This window comes from Carassius gibelio, chromosome A1, assembly GCF_023724105.1.
Source record: "Carassius gibelio isolate Cgi1373 ecotype wild population from Czech Republic chromosome A1, carGib1.2-hapl.c, whole genome shotgun sequence".
NCBI lineage: Eukaryota > Metazoa > Chordata > Actinopteri > Cypriniformes > Cyprinidae > Carassius > Carassius gibelio.
In genome coordinates, this window is record NC_068371.1 from 3,395,002 (window position 1) to 3,417,917 (window position 22,916).

Consider the following 22,916-nt stretch of genomic DNA (forward strand, 5'->3'; position numbering starts at 1 on the left):
AAATGACTCATAAACTCTCAAGTCTTCTGAAATAACAAGATACTGTAACTTGTGTGAGGAGCCGACTGCATTTTCAGAATTTATTTATAGAAAGTCTGCTGTACAGAGCTCTGAAATCTCATTTGAGTTTGTGTATATTCAAATACGGCATATCAAAACACACAGCGCTGGGTTTGACGTTAATGATGTTAAATGCCATAATGCACCAGATTTGAATATGCAAATGAGATCCGCAGCACATCACGCTCATATAGAAACATCATTCTTCCGATTTATCCAATGTCACAGAACTCGCGACAGATCTTTTATTCTATTGTGATATCAAACTAAATAAAAAACAAAAAAAATGATTTCATGCACGTTTTAAAACAATTTTCATGCAGTCAAAGTTCAAACCATGTCAGATTAATTGCTTTTTCAAAACGTCTATTTTGAGCACTCGAAGCATGTACAGAATCATAGTGAAGTTGTGCATTGATGCGAGGTGAGGTGAGCGACGGTGGGGGGTATAGAAAGTAATGTTGTTAATTTAAACGTCACTAAGCAGTGGATTTGGCTGTCCTTAGAGACCGGCTTACTGAGAGGAACCAACACTGTCTGTCATATTCCTCCTCTCTCTCTCTTCTCATGCTCTTTATGCGTGTTTTTTTCTCTCTTTTTCTGGTAGCCATCTGTTTTCCTTGTGTTTGAATCTTAAATAACTGCTGCTCTTCTGGAATATTCCCCACATGGATAAAGCATCCTGCATAGTACATACAGAGAAAAAAGTCAGAGAAGGTCCATTACGTTGTTTTATTGAGCCACAGAGAAATGGAAAAGAGGAATCTGACGGACTGACAGATTCATCCTCATCCAGCTTTTGCCTAATTAGCCATTAAACCGGTGAATGAGGAATATGCTCATCCAGTGTGTGTGTGTGTGTGTGTGTGTGCCCTGTTTCACTCTTGTGATCTGTTGTATTTGGCCTCCATTAACAGTTCCTCGTCATCACTCACATCTATAGTACAGTGTTATACTGCTTGTGGGAACTGAGATTTCAGCAAAGTACACCACTGAGGGTCTGCCATCAAAACCTGTTTTTCTGGGGCTTCTGTGGTTTGTTTTGTATAAGAGTGTCCATGTTAAAGAAAAGGAAAAATCTTATAAAAATCTAGCTTAAAACATAAAAAATGTATCTTTTGTAATAATATTGATTTGAAGCTTTTATACAATTTATTTTTTATGTAAATGTAAATTTTATGACTATAAAATGTGATTACCATCAAGTAAAAGTAATATTTAAAATATTTTAAATTATATATATTTTTCAAGCTAAAAAGTGTACATATTTTTTGTTTTTACAAATATCATAAAAGATTGATTCAATTATTAATCATCATTAATTATAGAAATATGGCCATATGCTAATATCACCAGATGAAATTTGAACTCTGAATATAATATTTGTGATATAATTTCCTGTTTGTTTTTTCCCAGCATGTTTCTCATACAATGTCATATGACATTTTTAGTTTTTATACTATTAAAAAGTATTTTATTATAGAAATTATAACACAATTTATGCATTTTAAAAAACAAAAATTATGCCAAATTACAAAAAAAAAAAAAAAAAAAAAAAAAATATATATATATATATATATATATATATATATATATATATATATACATGTATATATATATTTTTTAAATCTCAGAATCAGTCTTTTAGTGATTTTTTTTTTTAATTAAAAATGTCAAAATGATTTTTTACCCAGATATTGAAATCATTTTCTATGGGAGGTTTATATCTCACTCTATGTAAGAACTGCATTGCAATTCATATACATATAAAGCAAATATAGTATCATGTCATTGACTCTTGTGGCCGTCTGTGTTGTATTATCTGTTACTGTGCACCGTATTGAAGGTCAGGTATTAGATGTGTGACATAATGAAGCGGTGAAATCAAGGTGTCTTGTCTTTATCATAGCGGTTACACACAGCTGACTGGTTACCAAAGGACCGAAGCTCCCATTAGTTCTGCTGTGTCAGGGATGTGTGTGTGTGTGTGTGTGTGTGTGTGTGCACGCACACCAATGTGTGTCACATTTATGCTGTTTCCAGGATATGACTCTTTAATTTTACGCTCGAGGGAACTGGATGCACCGCTGTAGCGTATATTACGAACGCACACACGGTCACATGACAAGTAACATTAACTTATATCCTGTGGCTGACACAGTTCAGCCTGATTTATTTAAGTCTGGCTCAATTTAGTCATTCTGTGGCGAGATATGTAGAATTCATTCTGTCGGGATTATCGTAAAGCTCCAAATCACAGATTTCCAAATCAAGTGGGGTGTTTTCTAGTCCAAAAAGACACAATAATTCTCTCCTCATGATCCTGTCGTGCTCGTCTTCATCTCTATATTACATCTCGCTCTCTCGGCTGTCGTTCCTCTTCTCCTCTCTTCTCTTCTCGGACAAACCACAGTCTTTTTCCTCCTTGTTATTGCCTGAAGCTGCTGTAGCATTTTGCTTTCTCTATTTCTCTCTCTCTCTCTCTCTTTCTATGCGCATTGAGCCGTGTCCATGATGCTCATCGCCTCCAGTCCCGTAATACACCCAATTACAGAGGGAAATAGAGAGAGAGTTAGAAACAGAGCGAGAAATATGACCACCCATGGTGAGGGAGAGCGATGAGAGGATAGACGGATGGGAATAGAGGACATATGCTGTGTTATTTTGTCAGAATGAGGGTTTGGATATCAGAAACTGGGTGTAGGTGTTGTTTGGGTGGCAGCGATGCAATTCACCTTATAATGGTGGAGAATGATGTGGCTCCCGCCCCCTTTCGTGTCACGGATGGTACTGTCAACATGCGTGCATATAAGAACAACCACTATTTTGTGCTAGAATGACATTCAAGATTTGGTGCCTTAGTCTTCTGAACACATGCACACAGACACCTAGATTTTAAACCCATTACACAAACGCTCTGTGGATTGTTATGAAGCCGAATTGCTCTTCAGATATCTATCTGTGTGTGTGCAATAACCAACTTTTCAAACGTGGCTCTAAAGACATGCGCGCTATTGAACAGACAACAAATGGATGTCTTCCTAAGTGACCGCTTTTAAACGGGAAGGTGGTTATGTATAGCGCTCTAAAAACCCCTTGAATCAGCATCCGCCCACATTCTGTGCAGTGCTTTACAATGACTTAATCTGCAGGCTTTCATGTTTTCAGGTTTCCTCCCTCTGGAGTGGTGGTGGGATAATGGTTGAAGATCAGAGCTGGTAACGAAACACCGAAGGTTCAATCCTGGGAATTAGCGACATAGTGAGAGAGTTAGAGAGATCGCAGACCCGCTCAAAGCAATTAGTGCACTGCTAAAACAACATATTTTCACCATCGACTACACTGTTGCCTGAACAACTAGTATTCTTAATGAAGCCCTGTAGAATTCGTCTGGTTTCACCTGACCCAGATCCGATATGTGTTTATATAAGATTCATTCCTGCATTTAAAACAGTTAGATCGAGTGCAAAAAGGAACAGAATGCACTTTTTTAAGTCTTACTATTTTTAACATTAAATGCATTGCGATTCTCAGTGTCCCTATGCAGTGTTCACTACTCCCTGATTCCCTGAGCAGGGGATATCAGTTAAAGTTCACTTTGGAACACCATGCATCATCATCATCATCATCATCATCATCATCAAACACAGACAGAACTTGACTTGTGCATACTAGAGACGTCTGAGTTAAATAAATACAATATAAACTATGATAACACTTTAGTGTAGGGAACAATTCTCACTATTAACTAGTTGTTTATTAGCATGCATACGAGTAGCATATTGGCTGTTTATCAGTACTTATAGTATGAAGTACGTATTAATTTCTTATTCTGCATGAACATTTTATAGATCCCTTAATACGACCCTGTACCTAAACTTAATAACCTAACTAACTGTTAATAAGTAGCACATTAGGAGTTTATTGAAGCTAAAGTCAGAGTCAATAGTTAGTTAATAGTGAAAATTGTTTCTAAAAATAAAGTGTGACCAAATTATCATACACTTGTGTAACATATATAGTTTGAATAAGTTATAATTCTTTTTTTTAGGTTTTCACAAGCACTCATAATGATACACAAAAAGTATGATAAAAATGTGATTTTCATATTCAGCTTGTCAAACTTATTGTCATGCAACCTAAAAAAATTGCTTTATGCAATAATATCAAAATGAACTAAATGAAGCTGACTACATTTAGGTTACACTTAAAGTATATTTGTTAAAAGCTCCTTGAGATATTAGCTGCATTCTTCTATTTTTACAGTTTATGCTACATGGTGCTGATTCATGTATCATTTGACATTTGAATGCTATAACTTGCTGTTTGCTATGCTGTGAAAGCAGTGGAAACTGAGTTAATGTGTGTTTCAGAGTGAAAAAATGGCATTTGAAAGGAAGGATGCATCTTTCACTATTAAATGAGTGGCAGGTGTTTCCAACTTCTCTGGCCACACACACACACACACACACTGCCTAAACAATGAGGTCGAGCGAATGCTATTTCCTTTGAGACACAAAAAGTGTAGACAGACTACAGAGTGTGTGCGTGAGCTCGAATGTGTATTCTCAGGACTGAGTTGCAGTGTTTAATTGTATTACCATCTTAAACGTACACTTGCTCGTGTCATACCTTGGTAATTCGTTTCCTTTCATTTTAATTTCCTCCATTTTTTTTCCAACTCTCAGAGGTATTCAGCCGTTGATAAGCGAAACCCAGCAGAATTGGAGTGGAGCTCTCCAAGACAAACATCCATTCTGACATGGAGTACATAAAGTCAAGTTCACACTTAAACACACACACACACACACACACACCCTGCTGAGGGACTGTGAGAGTATTTGTTGTTAGTAGCAGGGCTCTTGGGTAGAGCTGCATTTGGACTTGTTTAATTCCAGGAGGGAGCGACACACTATTAACAATAACTGCTCACCAACAGAAAAACAACCTGATTAGAGACGAACAGAGGGAGCATGTAAAACAAATAGAGCACATGCGATAACAAAAGCTAAAGCTCTAGCTCCATAATGCCTGTTGTAAGCACCATACACTGTTTTATAGTCAGCTATGTCTTCCACATGTTCAACAACACCCCGCTATACCTAGTAACTTTTGCAGATTTTGACTCATATTTTAAGAATGTCTTTGTTAAATGCTAAGCTAGTGATTGTGTGTGTGGGATGTATAATTTAGCGTAGCATTGTGCTCTGTCTGCACACTGAAACAGTGGCATCATTGAATATTTCATCACACGGATGCTGCCCAACGTTTGACACTGTGCAGCTCCACTTGCAGGAGAAGCAAAGCAGTGTTATATTTACGCTTCTGAAAGGATGTTTTCCTCCTCCTTCCTTCTCTCTCATCCTCTTCACTGCATCGTTATATATTTTACTGCAGGATCGAAACTTTTAAAACTCACCGTATTTACTGTATTTTCAAAATGCATGCTATTTATGTTATTTTGAATACTAATTTATTCTGTTTGAACCCCATCTCTGCATGCTTGCGTTTATCAGCCTATGTTGTTCCAAGTCCCTGCTCTACATTTTTTACTTTCATCTGTTAGACTTGGATTTAAGTCACAATATGGAGGAGATTCATGGCAGCTTTAATCCTCAAATAGTACACATGCAGCAACATTTTTCACTTTGTGGTTGCAACTCCTGCAGACTGTTGTCTCACAGTCGAAAAACATGGAAATGAAGGGCCAACAACAAACTACCTGAAGGTTGTTAAATGGAAACTATCTATAATATTGCAAGTAAGTAAGAAATGACAACATTAAAAAAATAAAATTTTGTATAACATTTGTATCATTAGATATCCAAGTAAGCTGAAACCCAGAGCTTTTATTTAAGTGTAATCTGTCATTGTCTCTGCAAAATAAAATAAAAATAAATTCTATTGTCACCAGTGTTTAATGACCCTTGGGCAGAGCTGTAGCAGTAGTAAGTGGATTACGTAACACTTTATTTGAAGGTGTCCTTGTTACACATGACATGTACTTACTATTATAATAACAATTAATTACATGCAGGTTACCCTAAGCCAAACCCTAACCGTGTAGTAAGCACATGTAGTTAATTAATATTAGTCAGTACTTAAATGTATAATTACATTGTAACAAGGACACCTTAAAATAAAATGTAACACTGGATTACATAATAGGATTCCAAAAAATGTTTTTTTTTTTTTATACTCATAATCCGACAACAGTGATCTTTTTATTGATAACATAATTACATATTACAGTTACATTACAAACACATTAAAATGCACAAAGTCACATTATATTTTTGTCAGATGAACCTCTTTCACCTAATATATTTACTTAAAATAGCCCCTGAGATTTTAAGGCAATAAGATAAAAATATAATCTACACATTTGCATGTTCGTGGTTCACAGATGTTGGTTAATGGTCACATGACATGCAGAAAAACAAATAAATATTTAATCTTTTTTTATTTGTAAGTTTTTATTTTAGTGTTAAAATAATTTTCTTTTATACGGTTTTCAAATTAAATTAACGAGTTAGGTCAAAAGTTATTTAAAAAGTAGTGTGATTATATTACCTTAAATGTGTAATGTAATGGATTAGGTTTCTATCTTTGTCATGTAATTTGGAATCAGTAAAGGACTGCCAGTAATCTACCCAGCACTGATTTTGGGATTGACTTGGCTGAGAAGTGTCCATTTGTTGTATCTTTTGTGGCAACGATGACGCATTTCAAGCAGCTTCTCAATTGCAGCACAGCTAACGACTGATGAGTATAGATACTCACAACTCAAGTTTAAAAGAGTGCAAAGACGTTTAATCTCATTCATTAATAATCGAGTGGATTATTTGTATTTACAAACCTCTCAGCAAACATTTCCACCTAATTCAGAACATGTGCACATGTATTTGTTCCTAACCTCGTTTCAATGTTAATGAATTTGTTGTATTCTAAATGAGCGTTTGTGTGCCCGAGGTTAGTCATTTGCATAAAACATGCCCAACCCATTTCCATAAAAGGGCGTTCTGCACAGTGTTTACTTTGGAGTCTTTCTTCACTCTCAGTAAATATGATGCTATGTATTCGGCTGTATACGCCACGCTTAAAAACTGAAGCACACTTTCTGCATCTCATCTCTTTTAATTAATCCATTCATCCTCTTCTTTAAACACCATTTTTATTATTTCCAGATTCTTCCACCAACCACCAAACCGCACACACAGTCACAAATTGGTCACTCCACCTAGTGGACTACATGTAGACAAAAAACAAAACAAATCTTATCTGATGTAGTTAACCAGAGAGTGCTCTGTCAACTTTGTCCAATAACATTTGAATAATGATGATAATAATCTCCTCACTCTGCAGCTGTGCTGTATGTATACATAAACTTGTCATCTTTGAGGTTTCATGGATGCATGATGTCTGTCAAGTTTAATAGTTGTGCATATAATTAAAAATAATATATTGTTTTAATTAATAAAATAAGAGTGAACAAATCATGCAAAGCATGCATCATCATTATTTTTTTATTATCTTGAAAAAAATATCTATCCATGTTGTGAAGTATTTCTGCACTCATAGGCGAGAAAAGCACAGGGGCAGATTTATTTACATGCCACACATGTCCTTATTTATTGCTAAATATGATTAGACTAACATGAATGCTTGACCTACAGGAAAATGATCGGCTGTACTCTGTAAACCTAAAGGCATTATAGGAATAGAAGAGAGAACTATATGAAGAATAAACCTCCATCATCTCCACATGGTGCACTATATAGGGAACAGTAAGTGATTTTGGACACAGTTCTGCTCTGAAACGACCAGATGGAGTCGGCAGAATGTTATGTGAACACTGGATGCAGACATACACGGTTGCCTTCCTACCATCACACTGCCTGCAAAGACAGCATTTTTTCTCAGATTCCATCCCCAGCTTTTGTCTCTCTCTTTCTCTCTTTCCATCATATGGTGTGAATTTAGGCGCAGCATAAAATATTAGTGAACTGGAGGAGAAAACACGTAAATATTTCACCACTTCACCCAAACCCACAATAGCGAATATTCATCTTGAATAATTAATGAAATGGCTTTAATTATCAGCGCCATCATGCTGAATCAGGCTGAGCAGATTGAGCTCTTTTTTGCATTGCATAATTAGAGAGCTAGATCACACGCTGGCAGAAAAAGTACAGGGTAGTACCCCGAAATCATCATCTAGAAGAGGTGGCACTATGGTACAGTTATGGTAATACTATGGTACTTGCAGGGCCTGCACAAAACACTGTCATATCACCCCCACTTCGCATATTAAACATGATCTTTAAGATGCACGTGAAAGACTGGAGATTTTGTTTATTGATACAATTGCATACACAAAACTTTTTTTTATTTTTCATACTGCAACATAAAAAAAAAAAATGATTAAAACAGCATGCAATGAAATGAATTGTGTTGATTGCAGCATTAAAATTAGTTATGCTCATGTTGCGTCATATTTCTTTTGACACGTTTTTAGAGTGTTTCGCATTATAACCAATCACACACCATTCTGTTGATTTTCTGAATGCAGTGACCAACCAGAGGCGCTCAGATTAGCCATCGCTAAATATTTTATGACATGAGACCCTTATCTGGTAGGCTACTCGCCTAAAAAGATGAGTTCATAATGTGAGTGCATACTAAATAGTTATTACACTAGGCTACTTTTACTTACTCTTACTAAGTAGTACTGAATGATTAGCATTGTCTATAATTTTCTGTAACCCATCTGGTAATCAAGAATGAACTTACATAAATTTAAAATTTGTGAATTAACATCTGCCGAATGTTGTTTTAACATCAGGGAACGTTTCAGATGAGAAAACTGTTTTAAAAAGCAACTTCCAGATGACAACACGCACACATTGGACCTATTCATAAAACTAAATTAGAGCACATTTGTGTGTGAACTGTTTGTGTATTCATGAATGATTTACACTTTGCTCGAGTTGAACAACGCCAGCTGAGCTATCAGAGATCACTTTTTTAAAAAGGTTTTTACCATTGCATAAAGCAGCTGATACTATCTTAACCTTTGGCCATGTTAGCAAACCATAGCTTTAATCCACATTAGCCTTGAGATGCACACTGAAGCATTTTGAATCCTAAAGCTATTCCTTTAGAATTTGTGCACATTACTACTGTACAAGCCCCTGCGTCTCTGTGCATGGGAGCGTTTCGCCTGTAACTGACTCTAGATAGATGTGGAGTGACAGGACTGTGCCAGTGCCCCTCTCTGCCCACTGAAGCACCCAGCAAATCAGGACAAAACACTACAACAGTCAGCACACTTAGTTTGCTATCTGATAGAAAAGAAGAGACAAAACTATAGCTTCATCCTGCATTGTTCCTGTTGACTGGAAATGGTTTCATTGGCTGAATGATTAATGTTCATCGGATGCATTGTTTAGTAGCATTCTGTGGTGGAAATTACATTTTAATAATGTCGTTTTAAGAATTACAATGTGGCGGAAATTGTTTAATTCCATAGCCAGCATTTTATATCTCTGATATGCACAATTAATAAAACAGATTTTGCATAATTTGATGAAATGTCACAAAACGAAACAAAAAAGATATTATTTATTTTTGGTTTTATTCACATATCTTGTGTCCCATAATTTATGTGCTGACACTTTTGTTTCCTTGGCAGCTTAGTACATTACCTTTCGAAAAACTTATAATCCAAAATAGTTGGATGCCATGAAAATGAGTTGAGTTTTAATTAGTTTTCTCACAATAAATTAGTTTATGTTAATTTCACTGTCTGTGAATTCTAGTCTTACCAATTTAATTGCATTTAATTATTTTTTTAAATATTGAAAGTCTAGATCAGGGACAAGGGTTAAAGAAATAGTTTGACATAAAAGGCTTCTGAAAAGCAAAAATATAAATAATTAAGGCATTGTAACGTGACCTCTACAAAAAGAGAAAAGGCTGCATTAGAAAACTGCTTAAAGTTGGAAAAAACATCATTGTGTTTCAAAAACATCTATTGCATGTCATTCTATCATCTGACAGAATGTTTTAGAGACATATAGCAGATGAGAAAATGATGTCTTCCAGATAAAAATGCATATTTACATTTTCAATCAGGAGTTTAGTCCCTCAAAGCCTCATTTTCATTCATTTTCAAAGTGTGTCTCATCTCACTAAATTGCTGTACAATTGTATGTCATGCTGCAGTATTTTAAAGACAAATCAAAAAACAAGTTCATAATATTCCTTCTGGATTGAAGAAAGCACATTTCACATTCGTCTGAAGCATTATGTATTCATGCAAGATTGTATTTGTGGTTGTATTTTTCATGCACAGATGTTGCCATAGTCTATTATCAGCGATTCTGTTTGTTATTTTACGTGTTTGTGCATTTGAGTGTAATGTGTGGCTCATGAATGTGGCTTTTGTGTGTGTGTGTGTGTGTGTGTGTGTGTGTGTGTGTGCGTGTGTAAGAGAGAGAGAGAGTGAGCGGAGTGCTTTAGAAGTAGATTGTAGGACATAATAAAAGATAAATCAGAGAGACTCAGTTGTATTGGCAGTATGAAGAGTGAGCCAGAGACAGACACAGAATATATTATGAGCAAAGGCTAGAGGAACTCAACCCAACACACTCAATGTGTGTGTGTGTGTGTGTGTGTGTGTGTGTGTGTGTGCATTCAAGATTAATAGTGATTTCAGCATGCTGAATTCTGAATTATTGAAACGGGGGGAAAATGAATAAAGATTTATGACTCTTTGAGGTTTAGAAAGAGTTTTATAAACATGCCCTCTATCAGAGCAAAAAGTCACCAGCACCATCATTATAAATCAAAACTAAGTTCTTCTGCTGTTTAGTGAGAAAGAGAGAAAGAGCGAAAGAGAGGGAGGATGGGCGGGGCTAAGGGTGAGGCCAGATGGAATCTGATTGGCCCATTCAGTGGCCCTGTGATGACACGTTATTGGCATCGAAACGCCTAACCAGTCTCGATCGATCCAGTCTGAAACATCCAGAATTCAAAAAAAAAAAAATAGGGATGCAATGATATGAGAAATCGAGTGTATACTTATAAATTGATAATTATTTTAATGTTTATTAAGTAATTATAAATGGCCAGCATTACATTTCATTAGTATTTGGTCCAAAAAAGACAAAACACTTTCAAATATTTTGTTTTAAATTTAATTTAAGTTTTATAAAATTATTAGTGTTTTTAAACATTGCTTTTGAGTAAGCATTACATAATGCAACTATGATTTAAATATATGTAAATAGAAATGAACATGCACAATTAAATATCCAATATCGGTTGATATGAAAAATATAATTTTATTAGAAATGCTGAAGCTTTATTTGTTGTGTCTTAAAGGGTCAATTCACCCTAAAATTTATATTTTGTAAATGTACTCACCTCATGTCATTGCAAACCTATTTATTTCATATTCAAAACACGTAATAAAAGATGTGCAAAAAATGTGCAAGGTATGGTTGAGGTTCTTTTTATTATATTTGATGTGTTTTATTATATTGTATGTATATGCATTGAGTTAAATCCTCAGAAGATACTGAATTAAACCACTCAGTTCATATGGATTACATTACATGCAAAATCAAAAAAGTATTGGTTTTGTGGAATGCCAATGGAAAGATAAAAATGATGACAGAATATTAGAAATATCATCATTTATGTTTCGAAGATGAACAGATGTCTTATAGGTCTGCAAATCCTGGTGAAATGAGTGCATTTGTGAAATTTGTGCATTTGTGAAATGTGAGCATTTGTGAAATTTGTGCATTTGTGAAATGTGCATTTCACCAAATGTCCACGATGCATGAAAGCTTAAGTTTTTGTTCCCTTATTGTGAAGAGGGAAACAAAAAACGAGGTCAGTGCATGCCACCAAAAATGCACTAGGAGGAATGTGAGGTATAAAAAAAGCAGAGATGGAGTGATCGAGATAGGAAGAGACACAGGGAGGAACGGAGAGAGCGAGATGGTGGGGGAATACATGGTCGTGTCTTTCTAATTGTGTGTCATTACTGTGAGACTCCCTGATTTGAGAGAGAGAGAGAGAGAGAGGTTGCTGCTCTCATTACTGGACACACAGAGCTGCAGGGGTTGATGGGAGCTCGTAAGGTCATGCCATGCCAGACATGGAAGCATTTCTGTGCCATAATTTATAGCCAAACTCTACCATCTATGTAAGACACCCCACAGCACAATCGAGTCAAAAACTGCCATATGGCATTACAGATAATCAGAGAGAGAACGAGAGTGACAGCAAGCGAGAGGGATCGCATATCGACACATACAGGAACACACTCGACTTTACTTGGTCTCAATCAAATGTGGATCCATCGACAGTATTCACTCACTTCAGCCACACTTAAAATTCAGCAGCACTGCATTAAATAACAACACGTCGCATGAAGTGGCATAGCATTTAAAGAAAGGCAACCCAAGCATTTGATACAGTAGGTTTTAAAGCGGTCATTCACCAGAAAATGAAGTCTGTGAACCTTTGATATAAAAAGAGTTTCTTAAACTATGAAAACAAACTGTAACATTTATGTGTCAGAACTTCCTGCCCCTTTAGAAAAAAAAAACATTAATGCATTAATGCAAGGTGTACATTAATGCATTGCCTCTTATGACATTTACACACCAACGCCAGCTGTTCAGTGTTCAGATACCATATCTGCTTACCTTATCTAAGTCGGATAGATTGTTTTTGAACACTAAGTATAATAAGGGGAAGTCGGTCAGATCCGGTGCTCTTCCTGACTGTGTGTATTAGAGTCATGATGGTCTTATTGTCCAAAAACATACTACTTGACCAGTTTATGTAGGCTAGATTTTTCTTTTTTGCTTCAGCTTTAATTAGCATGCAACAGTGTGCTGAACTTTATCACAATACAAGCCTGCTTAATGCATACATTAATAAGCCAATTATTTTTAAGTTATTGCTAATTATTGCTATTTCGCCTAAGTAGTATTTAGATGCATGCTATACCTGCCAAAGGATCCAAAATGATGGCTGAAGATTGTCATCTCTAAAAAATAACAGTGTTGGATTATGTTCTGCACAAATTGACTTGCAGCCAACTACAGATTGCACACAAATCATGGGTTCTTTAAGGAATGAGTGAATAGCGGAAGTCCTGACGGTCATCCTCAGATGCCCAATGATTAATCAGCATTAGAGTGGACACACATTGGTTATGCTGAAGTAGATAATTAGGTCATTAAGAGATTAAGATTAGCATATGGTCAAACGGATCATGCTAAACAATGAAATAATTGAGGAAGCATGAACATATTCTGCTCTGTAAAATCCAAACGAATCACTTAAAAGAGAGAGTTCACCCAAAAATGAAAATTCTCATCATTTATCACTTTCAAACATAGCATTTAATTTCTGAGCTGCAGAGATACAGTATGTGTATAAACCACAATACAGTCATAAAATGTTGGCTATTTTGAATATGCTTTTTCCTAAACACTCATTGTACATTTCCCGTTGAAAATGCCACGAAATATGCAAGAAGCAACATTATATCATGTAAAGTGTTTTTCAATATATCTTTTTTTTTTCACTGAAGTAACACAGGTTTGGATAGACATGAGGGTAAACACGATGACAAAACTCTCATGCATGGGTAGAATATTCCTTTAAAAAAGCATGCAAACAGATATCTAAGTCAGCATCATTATCTGAAGTAAAGTGGAATAGTGTGTCTTTTTTATTTGTCGAAGCACTTGTCACATGCACACTCCCATATGTGCATATACTGTACACATGATCGATTGGCAGACTGACTGTTTTCTTAGACACACAATCATTTGACCAGATCTCTACTGGAAGAATAATCGCATGCTCAGTTGCTCACACATGCACACACATGCTCTTTACTGGTACTGTGGACGTATTTCCATATGTCCCTGTTTATAATGTGGGACATCTGCTCGAAAGCCTCCTGTTCTCTTTAGTTAAGCAGCCATCAGTCACTCAGACAAAGAAAGAGAGAGCGTTTAAGCTATGCGTGTGTTTATGTGCATAAGGAGGATTATGCGACTGTGTTTCTAATGACTGAGTGGTGTTGTTGAGTGTTTATGTAAGTTTAATGAGACAGTGGCTGTATAGTGCTTTATTTTTAATAAGGTGAAGATGTTCAATGGAGGCAGGGCCTACATAACAACTCTCTCTCTGTGTGTGTGTGTGTGTGTGTGTGTGTGTGTGGGAGAGGGAAGGGGACGGATGCATTAAGCTGCTGTAGGAGGCTTTAGCTGCGCGCCACATGTGTCTTCTCAAGAGTATTGTCACAGGATTTTTATCCTATGCTGTCATGCCTCTGTTACACATTGCACTGCCTTGGGCGATATCTGAATGTTTAGAAAGTAAACTGCCTTAAAATACATTGTTAAAGCTCAATTTCTTTGTAATATGTCCAACAATGTACATTCTTAACACATTGTAATTTTCAACACATCTCATATTATTTATTGTGTTTAATAGCACTGTGGCGGAAATTATTGTTGTTATTATTATTATACGTTTTTAGAAAATAGTTGATAAACTTGATTCAAAATGATGCACTTTATTAATATTCTGTAAGTAAAATTTGCATTGGTCATCATAGTATAATAATGTACATTTTATATTGGATTTCATTGTTTAAGATTGAAATTCTGCAACAATAATAAAACTAAATTGGTATGGATAAAAACTTAATTGAAACAATTATGAAATGTCAATGCACTTTTAATATAATTTTCATGTGTGACATAAAAAAAGTTTAAATCTCTAAAAAAACTAAATTAAAGTTTATGAAACACCCACACGCTTTCTTTTTTTTGTCAGATGATTGAATTGTTACATGGTCAAACAAACACAACAGTCAATAATCTCTATTAAATATTATAGATTTTTTTTTTATGAGTGATATGAGATATGAGTGATCATTACGTCTGGGTTCAGCTGAATCAGTTTCTCTGCTTTTTGAGCTGCAAGACCTTAAAATAGTCCTTAATTTCAGAAATATTCTGTTAAACATTTCACGGTTTACTCATTAGTATTAACTCATTTAACATTCCTCGCACAGAATATATTACATAAACCCCTTCACTAGCACACAATCTGTCAGAGGTACAATCACAACATGTGTTTTTGTGTTTATCTGTAGCATTTTTATAATTTTTATAATTTCAGTTTTTTCTGTCTCTCAGTCTAGCCGTCTTTGAGCACAAGAACACATCCTGTGCTGAATTCTCTCAGTTGGTTTGGAAAGAAAAACATTATTACTATTTGATAAGAGATTATAAAAATAAACATATTTTCCAATAATGTGCAAGGATGCACGGGAACACCAGTGACATTTATAAAGAAAATACACAGAGTAACTTTTGATTTTCTGGTTATTTTTTAATTGTAACACTGTGTGCAACAAAAGTGACCTTTAGCTGTTAAATTAACATTCTCTTTGCTTGCTCTGTGTGTGTCCTTCCTGCTTTAGGTTCGTGCATCAGAGACGAACTCCATGGCTAATGTGAGACGCTTCTTCAGCGAGTCAGTGCAGAGGTCATCAGGGTCATCGGCGGTCATGTGGTCCACACGCCTGCTTTTATTCTTCGCCCTCTTCACACCCGTCACGCTCGGTAAGAGGTGCACACACACACACACACACACACACACACACACACACACACAAAGGCCAATTATTTCCTTGTTGTGTTGTTTTCATCGAGATGCATAAATGAGATGTCTTACTGCTTTTATTTGATTAGTTGGCCCTCAACCTTGAAGTGCAGATTGTCAGATGAAGACGAGCCAAATGAGAGCGAAGCACGCAGCTCTCAAATCTTCAGTGAAAAGTTTTTGCGTCTTATTAAAAGTTTTGAAAACTATTAATTGAGACGTCTCTTCTCGCAGCAATAAATGATTCATGAGCAATCACTGAATTTTTCACAACAGCGTTGTGATCAAAACGTTCACACATACGTAGAATCGCGCTCTCGCACATATGGGGGAACGATATTTGAAACACATGAACAAAAACAACTCCAAAGCCTTTTAATAGATGGCTGCATTTTTACCAAACACCATAGTGAAATATGAAATAAAGCCAGATTATTTTCCAGTGAACGAGCCATTTTATGGGCCGATCCATAACTATCAAAATTGTGTGTGAACTTGTTAAAAGTGTGTGAGATGTAAGAGGATCTGACAGATCAATAATCATAGATGCAGACGTCTAGACGCCGTGTGTGTGTGTGTGTGCCACATGCTAGCGTGACCCCGTGTGCGCGAGTCGGCCCCTCAAGGGGACCTTTAGCGTAACGGTTTGAGCTCAGAGGACACTGGGGGATTGGTCATTGGGGGAACGTTTTAAAAACATCAGGGCAACGCTCAGCACAAAGCGCTGCCTTATCGACGTTCTCTGTATCTCTGTAATGCACACATTCATTCAGCCGCTCTCCTTTTTTCTCACTGTCATCGATTGGCTCTTTTCTCTGGCACTCACCTTCCTTCAGTCTCAAGGGCGCTGAAACACAGTTCTACCTCGACGGCAGCCTTCTGATCCTATTTAAACCAATAACCTACATTATACCCATAAGCCATTTCAGTTCTAAAGTCAGCCCTGCCCACACACTTATGCACAGTCATTTCTGCTGCATGGCCTTTTAGAATCAGAACATTTGATCTGATAAAGCAGATGTGGATAACAATGAGAAACTCTGGACATTTTTACTCGACTTGGATTATTAACGTGACAGAAGCCACTCAATGCATGCCGCTAAAAACTAATGAGCATGTTCTGTATGTGAATTAATGAATGAATGGATAATAAGTAATTGTAAAGAGGCCATGAACTGTTTTTTTTTTATTTAATTTTGTAAATTTGTATTGAATCATACACACACACACAAACACACACCCACAAAAACACTGAAATAAAATGAAAACTACCGTATTTTCCGGACTATAAGTCGCACTTTTTTCATAGTTTGGCTGGTCCTTCGACTTATATTCAGGTGTGACTTATTTATCAAAATTAATTTGACATGAACCGAGATAAATGAACCAAGAGAAAACATTACCATCTCCAGCCGCCAGATGGCGCTCTATGCTGCTCACTGCTCCTGTAGTCTACACTGAAGACATAGAGCGCCCTCTCGTGGCTGGAGACGGTAATGTTTTCTCTTGGTTCTAAATAAATGCAACTTATAGTCCAGTGCGACTTATATATATGTTTTTTTTCTCATCATGACGTATTTTTGGGCTGATGCGACTTATACTCAGGTGCAACTTATAGTCCGAAAAATATGGTAAAATGAAAAACTAAATTTCATTTTATCTGGAATATAACAGACATTTCATGAAATGAAATTAAAATCAAAGAAAGCTCGGTAGAATTCATTTATAAATCTTTAAGTTCATTCTCAAGGCCTAACAAACATGTGGAAAGCATTTAAAGGTAAATTAATATTTGCTAAGTATTGATATCATATCATATATTGTGATCATATTTTATGAACCTGGGCTAATCAGAGGCAGCAGCAGAATATGAAATGAACTCATGCATTCAGTCAAGTGTCATTCACATCCCTGATGTTAATTTCATAAGAGCGAGTGTGCGTGAGTGTCTCTGTCTGTGTCTGTGCACGCATTAAAATGCAGTTTATTGTGTTGGTGTCTGTCTATGGCTTTACAGCACAGGAAAACAGGAAAATTATTTTTGATTTAAGCGTCTGAGTGTGTGTGTGTGTAATTTAAGGGCATGATAAATAGATAGATGTGACTTTTCGATCTATCTATCTATTGCATAATGAAGAATAGTTTTCCTTTCCTTTTTCTACATGCCTTCTCTCTCTAACACACTCCAAAAGCGGATTATTTCATGTTTGAGAGAGAGATCGTGTGAATGGAAGATGAAGAACACTGTGTTCATGTTTAGATTTGTTGCATAGTTGGTTTAATGCAATATTTCTCTCTCTCTCCGCAGTTTTAAGTCGTGCTCCAGTGCCGATGGCTGTGGTGCGTCGAGAGCTGTCGTGTGAGGGTTATCCAATCGAGCTGCGCTGCCCGGGCACCGATGTCATTATGATCGAGAGCGCCAATTATGGGCGCACAGATGACAAGATCTGTGACTCGGACCCCGCTCAAATGGAGAACACTCGCTGCTATCTGCCTGATGCCTACAAGATTATGGGCCTCAGGTAGAGAGATACATTCACATGCTTTGTGCTCTATTGTTGTCTTACAGATTGTATTATTGTGTGCGTTTGTGTATCTGTGTGTGTGTGTGTGTGTGTGCTCTTATTTTTGTGACATATCAGGACACAACTCGAGGGTGACTTATGAGGACATAACCCATGCCCCCATTTTTCAAAACACTTATAAATCATACAGAATGAGTTTTTTTGAGAAAGTAAAAATGCACAAAGTTTCCTGTGAGGGTTAGGGTTAGGTGTAGGGTTGGTGTAGGGCCATAGAATATACAGTTTGTACAGAATAAAAACTATTACGCCTAAAAACAAACTTTACACAAAAACAAACATGTGTGTGTGTGTGTGCGTGTGTATGGCTACGTACACACTACAACTAAATTAGTCATTCCATTAAGGAGATCCATTTGTGTCAGCAACATCTGGTGAAATTATAAACCCCAAGTTTAAAATGTATATATTGTAATATATTTTTTTCATGCAATATAAAAAAAAATAATAATATGCATTTTGATGTGCATGTAGCCAGTCATAGAAACAAATTCCTATTTAATTTTATTTAAAATATATATTTTAAAAATGACAGAAAAACATGCATTACACACACAATTGTGCAAAGGATTTGATTTCATTGAATTGAACTGTGCATGGGTATTTTGATTCCTTTCATCACACGGTTTATTTATTTTAAAATAATAGGGATGCAGATAATATTGTTTTATATTATTTAATATGAAATGACACAATGAAGAGGAAATTATAGTGTTTTAAGTTTCCAATGGAATTGATCTATTCTCAACATTCTTTACATAATAAGGTTATTCATGCTTAATAAGATTTCTAAAACACGAAGAAACTGTTTTATGTAATTTCTTCTATTTTTAGACAATAATAATATATTTGGCTATTGAATATGAATGATAGGAGGCAATAACATATAAGTCTTGTCATTGTTAACTAAAAGATAAACTATTTTATTATACATTTTTTTTTAAATAAAGCTAAATTATAAATATATTATAAAAAATGAAACTTAAAAAACTTGTACTGGCAACTAACAATTTTTTTTTTGTTAAAATGGAAAACGCTAAAATCATGAAAAACTTTAATATAAATTAAACAGAAATTAAACAAAATGACTAAAACTGAAACTAAAACAAAAATGAAAGCTAGTTCAACATTTTAAGAAATACTGTTATAGTATATAAAAATACTAAAATAATACTGGCGATAGGATTTTGAGAATCTCATCACAATTCTTTGGAAAATCCAAACAATATTTTAGAATATTACATATAAAGTATTTATTTTATATAACAATTATATTAATTTAATTGAGCACAAATTTATATAGTAGCATGTGTCTGACAGAAAGCTTAATATTTACTTTACAATGAACATTTTTTAAATGATCATGTTTTACGACCAATTTCACAGCTGAAAGATTCAGGATGCAGTTTCATTAAATCAGATTAGTGTGTTCACACCGAAACTCAGCAGCTAGTTGGTAATGCAATAATGCTGCTATTGAGTTATCACCGTGTCAGCTGTTGCAACCTGGAGTGAATCACACACGGAATAATAATTTAGAGTATTTATTCCCATATTTAAATGTGGTTGTCACTCCCAAAACTTTGCAGTGTGTACGTGGCCTTGTGTTAGGTTTCAGTTGAGCACACCGTGTAGGCATAATTAGCACATAAGAGCGTAATAAAAAACATTGTGCATCAAAAACAGAACAATGCAAGTGTATATTTTTTAAAATCAATCAGATATAGTCATTTGAGAACGTCCACATTACATAACAGCACAAACATATTAGCCATCCTGTTTGCATTCTTCACTGTTCCTTGGTAGGACAAATTAATTCTTTGCTTCCAAACTGCACAGATTCTCTCATCCCAAGAAACATTATCATTTTGGGTCCTGGCTAATGTCGAGAGCACAGCCTGCTATCAGTCTGACCTTGACTTTGACTGGTGACGATAACCTGGCTCTCCATGAAGAAAGATGTAGGGATATAGACTACACGTGAGAATAATCACCAACCATGAATGGATGTGTCATGCTGCGTAACGGCATGTCTCGCCCTCATAAGAGATTCATAAAAGTGCTGGCTTCTACTGTATGTTTTTAATTTGAACTGGATGGATTTGATTATACAGGTTTCTGTTCATTCAGAATGACTCCCAGTGTTTGTGTGTGTGTGTGTGTGTGTGTGTAAAGTGAGAGAGCACCATATCCTGCCCCGAGGTTGCCTGTTTTACCACCTGCCAGCTGCCACACACACACACACACACACACACACACACACACACACACACACACAAAACCTCAGGGTAGACCAGACTGTAAGATCCAATTAGCAATGCCATAGACCATGTCCCAGAGTAAATGTGGAGGAAATTATGGAGGGATTTTTGGGTCAAATTATAAACGAAAAGTCTAAAACTAAAAGTCTTAAACCAAAACTAAAAATCTAAATTTGAAACTTAAAGTCCAAGTCGAAAATTTATTTGGTATTTAGGATTGGGCATTTGGTATTTAGGATAGGGCATTTTGTATTTAGGATTGGGCATTTTCTATTTAGGGTTGGGCATTTGGTCATTTAGCCATTTAGGATTTAGGATTGGGCATTTGGGGATTTAGGATTGGGAATTTGGTATTTAGGATTGGGAATTTGGTATTTAGGATTGGGCATTTAATCATTTAGCCATTTAGGATTGAGGATTGGGGATTTGGGGATTTAGGATTGGGCATTTGAGGATTGAGGATTGGGGAGTGTATGCAAATTAGGAGGCGTGGCCCAAATACTGGAGGCTGGGTTTGAAATGGCTGGTGCGCAGAGGCACCTTATGGACAGCAGAGGGAGCTCCCAGTGCTAAGGAACACACTGTAATGAAACCAAACGGAGCAAGTGAGCGGCTTGAGCGAGGACTGTGTGATAACTTCAACTTAATGACAGCTTTGTAACATTTGTGGCCTCAAACACAAAGTCACCAGTGAAAGGAGTGCTATCGTTCTGACGACGAAAAAGCAGCAGACAGACAGTGCAGCAGGTAAGATGCTAACATTAGCTACTAGTTATATAAGCTGATATTGCTAACATGCTTTAATAGGGTATTATTATATTGGGACATGCTGCCTTCTTTTTTAAACTGCGCTTAACCCCTCTGACATTAGTAGATACACTCCTTTCACATTGCCACTAGATGGTCTTGTTTATGTTTTTTTCTTTTTTTTTTTTTTGCTATATAGTATTTTATTAAGATTGTAAGAGAAAAGAAATTAGGCTTGTTCGACTTGAACCGGCGCTGCACACTGCAAGACCGATCGGTTTATGACATCAAAGTACTGCGAGAGCGATTCAAAAGCATAAGGAGCGTCTACTCTCTTTGATGTCATATGTCGTGTGTGTATGTATGTATGTATGTGTATATGTATATATAACACAACTCATAAAAAAAAAATAAAAAATAAAAACAAGGTTAGGAAACAGTAAAGGCAGCATGAAGGCCAGTGACGATGTAACAGCAGGGTTTTTGTGCAGTGTAAAAAGGACCGCAATATATTGTTATATTATACTCTGACATCGTCTTAACGTGTTTATGTGGTGACTTTGCTGCTTCCAGCTGATATTCTGCTAGTCACTTGCAGTCCGTGCCATTGGGTCACTAACATATTGTCTTGTGTGGAAAGGTTTAACCATCACAGCTAACACTATAGTTTAGTGTTGTGCTACTCACCTGAAGTCAAACAGGACCAAAGAACTAGAGGGGACTGTTGAACCGTTAAGGCCATGTTTCAGTAACTTTTCTTATAACAATATATAACCCAACCACTGACTTGTCAAGCTGTGACAACAAGTGGTCCTTCATGTCCAGGTGAAACATCTGCAAGAATCATGACAAGTCAGTGGTTGGGTTATATATTGTTATAAGAAAAGTTACTGAAACATGGCCTTAACGGTTCAACAGTCCCCTCTAGTCAGTGGTTGGGCACGGACTGCAAGTGATGTCTACACTGCACAAAAACCCTGCTGTTACATCGTCACTGGCCTTCATGCTGCCTTTACTGTTTCCTAACCTTGTTTTTTTTTTTTTTTTTTTTTATGAGTTGTGTTATATATACATAACCTTGTTTTTTTTTTTTTTTTTTTTTTATGAGTTGTGTTATATATACATATACACACATACATACATACACACACGACATATGACATCAAAGAGAGTAGACGCCCCTTATGCTTTTGAATCGCTCTCGCAGTACTTTGATGTCATAAACCGATCGGTCTTGCAGTGTGCAGCGCCGGTTCAAGTCGAACAAGCCTAATTTCTTTTCTCTTACAATCTTAATAAAATACTATATAGCAAAAAAAAAAAAAAAAAGAAAAAAACGTAAACAAGACCATCTAGTGGCAATGTGAAAGGAGTGTATCTACTAATGTCAGAGGGGTTAAGCGCAGTTTAAAAAAGAAGGCAGCATGTCCCAATATAATAATACCCTATTAAAGCATGTTAGCAATATCAGCTTATATAACTAGTAGCTAATGTTAGCATCTTACCTGCTGCACTGTCTGTCTGCTGCTTTTTCGTCGTCAGAACGATAGCA

General features: G+C 36.1%; 1 protein-coding gene across 1 annotated transcript in view; it reads left to right on the plus strand.

Moving 5' to 3' along the window:
* The window catches only part of LOC127957138 (adhesion G protein-coupled receptor L3), a 91,409-nt gene that overhangs the window by 6,803 nt on the left and 61,690 nt on the right, over positions 1–22,916 (plus strand). The window contains exons 2-3 of the mRNA XM_052555569.1: positions 15,593–15,734; positions 18,083–18,296. Of these exons, the coding sequence (XP_052411529.1) occupies positions 15,617–15,734; positions 18,083–18,296 (332 nt within the window). The 5' untranslated portion in view covers positions 15,593–15,616. The remainder of the gene's footprint in view (positions 1–15,592; positions 15,735–18,082; positions 18,297–22,916) is intronic.